Here is a 10,000-nt window from a genome sequence, read left to right on the forward strand (position 1 = left end):
CCGTACTGTACCGTTTCTAATCATATCCCACCTCACTGTACCGTATCTAATCATATCCCACCGTACTGTACCGTATCTAATCATATCCCACCTCACTGTACCGTATCTAATCATATCCCACCTCACTGTACCGTATCTAATCATATCCCACCTCACTGTACCGTATCTAATCATATCCCACCGTACTGTACCGTTTCTAATCATATCCTACCTCACTGTACCGTATCTAATAGGGATGGGAATTTGAAAGCAAATGTATATTCGACCCCCCAAAAAACGGTTAACCGGTTAACCGAAATGTACATGTCCTATAAAAAAAAAAATTGGCAATTTTTTTTTTCCCAATAATTTTTGGAAATAAATACAAACATGTTAAAATAAGAGTAGAAAGCAAGTCGAATTTGTCAAATGTATTGAACTGGTGATCACAGTAATAATATCCAGGGGATGCATGCAGAGCTGTGATTGGCTGAGATAAGTCCAGCCGGTTAGAGCTCCTCCAGAGAGCCTCCTCTCTCCTCTTTCCTCTCTCCTCTCTACTCTCTCCTCGGTTAGAGCTCCTCCAGAGAGCCTCCTCTCTCCTCTTTCCTCTTTCCTCTCTCCTCTCTCCTCGGTTAGAGCTCCTCCAGAGAGCCTCCTCTCTCCTCTTTCCTCTTTCCTCTCTCCTCTCTCCTCGGTTAGAGCACCTCCAGAGAGCCTCCTCTCTCCTCTCCTCTCTCCTCTCTCCTCAGTTAGAGCTCCTCCAGAGAGCCTCCTCTCTCCTCTCTCCTCTCTCCTCGGTTAGAGCTCCTCCAGAGAGTCTCCTCTCTCCTCTCTCCTCTCTCCTCGGTTAGAGCTCCTCCAGAGAGCCTCCTCTCTCCTCTCTCCTCTCTCCTCGGTTAGAGCTCCTCCAGAGAGCCTCCTCTCTCCTCTCTCCTCGGTTAGAGCTCCTCCAGAGAGCCTCCTCTCTCCTCTCTCCTCTCTCCTCGGTTAGAGCTCCTCCAGAGAGCCTCCTCGATGCTCGATCCTCGAAGTGCATTTACGGCCCGTCTACACTACAGGCATCAAAAAATCTTGAAGCTGGGACCAACAACCAATCACATGAATGTCCCGCCCCCGACATACAAAGCAATAGCAATGTTAAAACGAAGTAAACTGGATATAAACTCTCCAAACAGGAGAAAACCTACCAGTTTCACCCACTGTCTCTGCCACCTCCCTCCATGCCTGGTTCCTCCGGCTTGTATCCCGGTAAATAGTTCCGGTCGTAAAGAACCGGGTGATTTGCTACCGTAATATCTCGTTTGGAATATGAGGAAATGAACTGCGGTCTGGCTCTCCCAGCTTGCATGCAGTTTGATTGGCTAGCGCTTGCACTGGCGGGATTTGCATAAACGGGATTTGATTGGCTGATGCCGATAGATGCTCGTGATGCTTGCAAAGCCATGCTCCGCTCCCCACAATGCAGTTCGGCGAAGATTACAAATCTTCTACGTCACCCCATTCAAGTGAATGGGCGAAGCGTTGAAAGCATTTTTCGATGCCTGTAGTGTAGACGGGCCGTTAGAGAAATGAGATGTCCTTCAACATGGTGCACTGAAATTCATTTCCGGGTCACTACCGGAAGACCGAGGAGTCGAGGAGTCGAGGAGGGAGAATGAGAGTATTGAGAAACCTCTCATGAGTACACAACCATGGCTAGAAATGAATAAGTCGTGGCTAATCTGTACCGAAGTTTCTGCAGCTCTGTGTTCCGGTTTAAAGCGTCCTCCTGTACCTCCTGAGCACTAACAGTTCCTCTGTGTCCCGGTTTAAAGCGTCCTCCTGTACCTCCTGAGCACTAACAGTTCCTCTGTGTCCCGGTTTAAAGCGTCCTCCCGTACCTCCTGAGCACTAACAGTTCCTCTGTGTCCCGGTTTAAAGCGTCCTCCTGTACCTCCTTAGCACTAACAGTTCCTCTGTGTCCCGGTTTAAAGCGTCCTCCTGTACCTCCTGAGCACTAACAGTTCCTCTGTGTCCCGGTTTAAAGCGTCCTCCTGTACCTCCTGAGCACTAACAGTTCCTCTGTGTCCCGGTTTAAAGCGTCCTCCTGTACCTCCTGAGCACTAACAGTTCCTCTGTGTCCCGGTTTAAAGCGTCCTCCTGTACCTCCTGAGCACTAACAGTTCCTCTGTGTCCCGGTTTAAAGCGTCCTCCTGTACCTCCTGAGCACTAACAGTTCCTCTGTGTCCCGGTTTAAAGCGTCCTCCTGTACCTCCTGAGCACTAACAGTTCCTCTGTGTCCCGGTTTAAAGCGTCCTCCTGTACCTCCTTAGCACTAACAGTTCCTCTGTGTCTCCGCAGGGTGCTTTGTGATGTGCTGGACTCCGGCCCTGGTGGTTCTGCTTCTGGACGGCGTGGGCTGCGACAGTTGTAAAGTTCTGCGCTACGAGAAGTACTGCCTGGTTCTGGCCGAGTGCAACTCCTTCGTCAACCCCATCATCTACTCCTTCAGGGACAAGGACATGAGGAGGACCTTCAAGGAGATCCTGTGCTTCCTGTGCCGCAGACGAGACGGAGACAGGATCCCCTCCTCGGGGGTGCACTTTAACACGATGGAGCACGAGGTACTGTCCGAGAGTAACGGAGAAAATACGCAAGCCCCTGAATGCACCACCACGCTAAGCAGATGATCTGCTCCGACGCTGCGACTCTTAGAGGTTGCATTCAGGGCCACTCTGTACCTTTGCCTATCACAAGAAATACCCCCACCAAGTCACGGTCTAAAACCTTGCGGTGCTAATCTGATGAAACAGGGTCAAACTCTACCACTCAGTCCCTCTTATAGGGATATTTTCACAATAAAACAGGTCCGCTGCCACTCACTAAATGTTGCATTTCAATTGGACTCGTAATTAAAGAAAATCACGGTTCATTTTTATTTTATTTTATATTTCAAAAAACACCCAGGTGCAAATCTGATAAAACGGGGTTCATTAAAAGAATGGAACTACCCTTAAAGCATGCAGCGGATACTTTCACAATAAAACGCTGACAAATTAAAGGTTTAGTTATTTAAGAAACCGGGTGCCCACAGGGTTCATCTCGACCACTCTGCAGAATATCTGATATGTTTGTCCTTAGTGCCTTCGACCAGGGGGGGGAACCTTTTCCTCTCAAGGGCCATTTCAATTTTTTCAACATCCTCCGAGGGCCGTACAAATTATTGACCTCTGCTTAAAAATACTCAAATCTTTCATGCTGTGCAAAAAAAAAGCAACCTCTGAATCCAGAGATCTCACCATGACGTGCACGGTGTGCCACCACAACAGAAAGATATGGACACAACATGTGTGCAAATGGATTTAGTTTCCTATCCATGTGAACATGATTTGAGTGGGGGGGGGTCCTAACCTCCTCTAGGGGGGTCCGAGGGCATGCTCCCTGGAGATTGTTTTAAATGTTGAAGTTGAAAGCATCAATCTGCTGCACTTTGAGAGCAACATGGAGAGATCTATGGATCCATCTCTCAACACCAGATGAAACAGAACTGTAAGCAGATGTTCTTTCTCTTTATGGATATTTTACAAATCACTCCCCTTTCAAACTGTATTCTTGTTTATTAATAACAAAAATTTTTTTACCGTCATATAGTATTTTATACCAGTTTACTTTAACTATAATGATCATATAAAGATGTGCCTTTACCTCACTGGTTGGAGAAAAAGCTTCTTCTATTCGTTAGCATAGCTAGCTAACCAGATGCTAATAACAAGTTAGTGACTGTATGATCAGTATGACAGATGAACAGATCGCCACTGGGCTTTCAACTAAAGACACAGCCACGCAGACACTGCGGCATGTGTACGGCTCCTTATGGGTACTGCCATTTGTGAAGTCACGGAGCCGCGTTCTGGTGCTCTCTGTTAGAACTACACTCCTGTCAGACGAGACATATACCACGTGATGACACGTTAGGCTCGTGTTGTGTTCAAGGGCCCTGACCTTGGCCAGGAAAAACAGGCACTTGCTTGTTTGATTCTTTTGCGGTGTAGATTTCTTTAAAAAAAAATGTGCATGTGTTTATAAATTGCCTCGAAGGCCGTATCAAATGTCTCGCGGGCCGTATACGGCCCGGGGGCCGGAGGTTCCCCACCCCTGCCTTAAAGCATAGTGGAATATTTCACAATAAAACCTGTTTTCACACCCTGACAAAGTAATGGATGCATTTCAATGGAGCTCATCGTTATTTTCCCATTTACTTTTCACTCAAAAAAAATGTATGTGAAAATCAGATGAAAAAATAAAGAGGCTAAACGAATCCGCGCTTCACTTTTGAAACGTGAGACGTTAGCGGGCAGGTTTGCGGCCGATGGGATGCTGTGCGAACAGACGCTCACTTCCTGTCTCACAGTTGTTTATGACCTGAAACTAGAACGGGCTGTAAGGAGGACTTCCTGTGACTGTTCTGCAGAGAGAAGACGGGGACTCTGCAAACCTTTTTACCATTTGTGGCTTTTAATGTTTTTACTTTCAAGTGTGTTGCATGCGGTTCGTGTCTGGGCAGTGCATGTGACGTTTTAAACGTTTGCACAAAAAAACAATTAATTATGTCGTGAAATGTTGATTTTTATTCGTGCCAAATCTAAACCTTGCTCAGCTTTGCTCAGTGTGTCTCCAGTCTCCTCACGCTTAATGTGCGATGCATTGTCTGTGGCCGTGCGCTCCTGCTCACCAAACACTCAGTAAAACGGTGAAAACATTAACAAATATAAAAACTCTAAACAAATCAAAAAGCACAAGAAATATAAATAAACAATGCAGTGTATAAAGAATAGGGGTTTCCTTTAAACACTCTCAAAACTTTAAATCACAACTGTGTTAAAGTGAGACAAAGGTTAAAGAATAGGAGAGCTGTTTGAAGCACTCATCCAGGTGCATGGGGGGGGGGGGGGGGTTAGGGTTATCCCATTGGACTACCTGATGCTGCCTTCAGGGACCAACACAGAAACACAATACAATGTAATATATGTTAAAGCATAAAGTGACACTCGTCCAATCCGCTCTCGGAGATCAGACACATATATGTTTGCATAAGAATGACAGGATGTGAAAGTCTCCGTGAGGTTTTAAACACCAGACACGTTCATATGTGGAAGTCCCCTGCTGTCTCCACCTGTGTGTGTGTGTGTGTGTGTGTGTGTGTGTGTGTGTGTGTGTGTGTGTGTGTGTGTGTGTGTGTGTGTGTGTGTGTGTGTGTGTGTGTGTGTGTGTGTGTGTGTGTGTGTGTGTGTGTGTGTGTGTGTGTGTGTGTGTGTGTGTGTGTGTGTGTGTGTGTGTGTGTGTGTGTGTGTGTGTGTGTGTGTGTGTGTGTGTGTGTGTGTGTGTGTGTGTGTGTGTGTGTGTGTGTGTGTGTGTGTGTTGCCTTAAAGCAGTCCAGATGCGTGTGTGGTTACACTGGGTCATGATCCTCGCCACATTTCCTCTGACTTGTTACTCTGGTATGTGTGTAAGTTGTGCTTTATCTCACACACACACACACACACACACACACACACGCACACACACACACACACACACACACACACACACACACACACACACGCACGCACGCAGCCTGTTATAGCAGGAAGTGTGTGTGTGCTGTGTGTTATTCCCATGGTTTTTTTGGGTTACATTTGAACAGAGACGTTGTGCACTCTTAAAGGGACAGGCGCGCATTTTAAAGTGATGACTTTATATTCAGTCTTTATTTGTATGTGTCCAGGCTTCCATTCGATCAGCTGTTTGTTTTTCACTTTTTAGCTTTGCTTTTTCAAAACATTTTATTTTTTAATTTGGGTTTATTTTTGTACAAAGATTGTTTAAAGTTTGATGAATAAATGTTTGAACCTGCTGCTGTGCGTCCGCTCCGTGTGCTTTGTTGTCCTTCTGTGTTTTTATTTGCATTTTATTTTGGTAGTGTGTGTTCCTCACTTCCTGGCCTCTGATTTGAATGAGTCTTTAAGGTGTTTCCAGGTCCTTTACTTCAGTACAAGTACTCATACAACACCGCTCATACTACATTATATATTTACTCTATATTATATATATATTAGCGTCTCGCCCTCATGCTTTTGAAGAGCTTGATTGCCACCTGCAGGAGCCATTTCCATGTCAGTGTGCTTTATTTATAATGCAATACTATTTAGAACACTAGGTGGCGGGGGTTCGCTGCACCGGGTATATACACATATAAATCGGTCCAAACTGTTTTTGGTAAATGTATAACCAAATATATTTTATAACTCTTGGTTTTTTTCATGTTTTATTTTTGAAGACCTCCAGAAGGCTATAAATACAAATTTAAAAAATAATAATTAAAATTGGGGTCCTCAAAGCCCCTTTCTAAATGTCCCTCAGCTCACGCCTGAAGCCTGTGTGCCGCAGTGTTCATGTGTCAATGAGTCCACTTTTTAAATACATTCAGTCAATTAAAACACTTTCTAACAAATCTTAGTTGATTTAAAAAAAGCTCTAACTTATTCACATAACCAGCTTTAAATAAACCTTCATATTTCCTCTCATGATAATCCATCTGAGGGTCTGTGTAAGGGATGAGCTGGAACAGGAGAAAGCAGACCCTCTGGAGAGCTGCGATGCTTCTCAAAGCTTTCAAGACTCATCGAGATACATTTGATCGGTTTGCTGAATTATGAGGCGATATGCCTCCCCTCTAGCGGGGGTCCGGCCCTTCAGATGTTTCTCTGTGTGTGGCCCTCAGTGAGAACAGTTTGGACCCCCTTGATGTACATTATACAAGTTTAAATACGAGGTAAAGTGTGAATCCAGTTTTTAAAGTGGCATGAGAAGGAAATACTGTCGTACAAATATGTCACATTTGCATTTAAGTAAAATCTTGTTTCCTTGACTTCGTATTTAAACACATGATGTTATTATGATTCTGCGTGTATTTGGGTTTTTACTGATGCATTATTTTAGATCTAGCCCACGTTGCTGCCCGGTTGATATTAACCCGTACCTGAAGTACACGCTCGGGTTAAGGACTCTTTCTGCTCGATGCTAACGGATAATAAACATTATATTAATCTGGCTTTTAATTGGCTCTTCACTCGGGCACGCACTTCACGTTACATTTAGGTATCTCGTTTTTATTTGCCAGAACGTGTCAACATCAAAACGCGTTGTTTTTCAACTCGTTTAATATCGTACAGCCGATAACACTTCAGTACAATGCTTACAAATAAATGTGCTTTGAATGTGTATACAGTATTCATTATGATCTCCACTCGTATCTGTATGACACCCTGCTCCTGTGGTACACCTCATCCTGTTGTTGTTGTTGTTGTGTTAACCCCCGCTGTCTCCTCTGTCTGTAGAACTATAAGCCTCCTACTGCAGACCCCATACTGAGCAGCACCAACGGGACGCCTCTGATCCATCGACAGGAAGCCCCGCCCCCTTCAGAGACCTGAGGAGGACGAGGACAGTCTGTGGACTCAGAGACCCTGTGATTGGTCCAGAGGTCCGGTGGAGGGTCTCCAGTCCAGTCCTGCAGAACAAACAGGGACATTTTTCTATATTTTCCGACAGGAATGAAAGACGTCCTGTGGGTTGCCAGGTTGGGAGGATGTGCAAACTCCTCTGTTCTCTTTGCAGAGCTGCTTCCAGTCTTTCCTTATTGTTTAAAGCTTTGGCCCAGTCTCTACCGTTTGGTAATGAACATGTTTTTATTTTATTTTAAATTGCCTCCACTTTTGTCCATCCGTCTCATCGTCCTGTTTATCGTGCGATCATGTTCCTGCATTTCTTGGATTGTAGTTTAACTTTCTGATTTAAAGACATATTACAGATTGATAAAGATCAAAGTGTTTCTTCCCCTGCCAACATTAATAGCATGTGTTTCATTCACACACAGAGGAGCAATTTGTGGGTGAATTCTCAATTATTTTTAAACCTGTGACAAAACTCTGAAACACCAAATCAAACCTGGCAACCCGTTCTCATTAACAGCTGATCTGAAAAGCCTTAATTATCATCCTGTTCAAACTGTAATAAGCTGCTTCATGAGACTATTTTAAATGTGTTTATAGTTAGTTTTTACCTTTTTATTTTAATAATAATATTTACAAAAATGCTCTGAAATTTCCTCCAAAATGTTTCCAGTAAATTCTATTTTTGCACTTTTTTGACAATTGGAAATTAAGCTTTTATTTGTATCTTGTTGTGGCTGTTTGCATCTTTATGAAGAATATTTTTGTAAATTGTGATATAAAGGATATTTATAATGTACAGTATATGGTGCGACTCAAAGCAAAGCTTTAAAGGTTTTCTAACTTTAAAGGGAAATAATGCAGCTTTATTTTAATACTGAACATTAAAGATGTTTTTTGACTCGTGCTTCAGTGTCCGTCCATGATCACCACAGAACAGATCATCTATCTTTATATTTAATTCATTATTAAAGCTTCTCTCAGATCCGGAGATCCTTTCTCCGTTTTAAACCTCTGACCAAATGTTAGAGGCAAGGCCGGGTTAGTAAGGAAAGTCAGGAAGTGAAAAGTTCGTGCTCATGCATTTAATGAACTTGGATACCACCTAGGAGCCATGTCATGGAAGTTGTTGGCATGTCAGTTTACTTTATTTATATTTATAATGCAATATTATTTAGAACACTTGGTGGCGGGGGTTAGCTGCACCGGTGTATGAAGGCGGTCAAAAGTCACGGGAAGAGCGAGGACACAGGAGGAAGAGCACACCGATCTAACCAGCGAATGAACAGCCCGGCAGATGCTCAACATACTACAACCATCCACTCAGTAATGAAAGGTTTTGAGTTTAGATGGTAATAGAGACCAACAACAGTGTTGAGCCGGAAAGGACTTCATATTGAGTCATGTTCTGTGTGTAGAGCTACCTGAGGACATGATACGCAGGATCCTCATCCTCGTTGCGCTCGAGGACGGGGATCCTGCCATCTGCACGCTCGCCCTGACCTGCAGACAAATCAGTGACACTGTGAGCCAGCAGTCCTTTCAAGAGGAGGCCCACTTCAGCTGGCTGGACAGTCAGTGCAATAAGTGTCCCCCCCCCCCCCGTAATAAACCTCCCTACATATAAACAATGCATGTGGGCTCATCATTCTGTCACCTTCTGCAGCATATAGTCACCTCACAAGTATTGCTATCAGTCCGTCATTATAGTGTCATAGTACTGCAGCACTCGCCCTACGGCCGAATCACAACCGTGAGGATCCTTTACCCCACTCTCACCCGTGCCATATGCTGAAATATATTATTCATGTATTCAATTATATTTTCCTATGAATGTTATGTGTTCTGAGAGTTGATGGGTTGGGTTGATGCTCAGCAGGACCCAAGACCCATATTCGTCACCAAAAAGGAGAGCCCTTCAGCAGTTTGGTCATAACGTCATTTTATTTGTAAAAACTGTTGGCTGGTATCTTCATGCCAATGCATCAAAACCAAGTGATTTCCATTCGTTAATAACTCAAATCTATTTAGATAGACTCTAGCATTAAGATGTCTTTAAACTAGTTGTTTGTGGTTGCTACGGCAACGACATTTCCTGTAAAGTCCGCCATTTTGCCAGCGTCACTAGAGCTCCAGAGAGAGAGGGGAGCTAGAGCTTCAGAGAGGCGGAGCTAGAGATTATGGCTCTGCAGTGAGCACCACTTGACAGATCAGTCAATCAATGTTTATTTATACAGCCCAATATCACACATGTTACATTTGTCTCAGTGGACTTCAAAGTTTGTACAGAATATCAGTATGACAATACGACACCCTCTGTCCTTAGACCCTCTGTCCTTAGACCCTCTGTCCTCAGACCCTCTGTCCTTAGACCCTCTGTCCTTAGACCCTCTGTCCTCAGACCCTCTGTCCTTAGACCCTCTGTCCTTAGGCCCTCACATCGTACAAGGAAACACTTCCAGAGGAACCCCACAGTTTAAAGGGGAACATGGAGAAACCTCAGGGAGAGCAACAGAGGAGGGATCCCTCTCCCAGGACGGACAGACGTG

The 10,000-nt window shown here is 44.3% G+C and overlaps 1 protein-coding gene across 1 annotated transcript in view; it reads left to right on the forward strand.

The window, feature by feature from the left end:
• Positions 1 to 8,352, forward strand: part of lpar2b (lysophosphatidic acid receptor 2b) — a 24,137-nt gene extending 15,785 nt beyond the window's left edge. The window contains exons 4-5 of the mRNA XM_079694882.1: positions 2,323 to 2,585; positions 7,338 to 8,352. Of these exons, the coding sequence (XP_079551008.1) occupies positions 2,323 to 2,585; positions 7,338 to 7,433 (359 nt within the window). The 3' untranslated portion in view covers positions 7,434 to 8,352. The remainder of the gene's footprint in view (positions 1 to 2,322; positions 2,586 to 7,337) is intronic.
• The last annotated feature ends 1,648 nt before the right edge of the window (positions 8,353 to 10,000 follow it).

Source organism: Notothenia rossii, assembly GCF_949606895.1.
Source record: "Notothenia rossii genome assembly, contig: SUPER_1_unloc_1, whole genome shotgun sequence".
Classification (NCBI taxonomy): domain Eukaryota; kingdom Metazoa; phylum Chordata; class Actinopteri; order Perciformes; family Nototheniidae; genus Notothenia; species Notothenia rossii.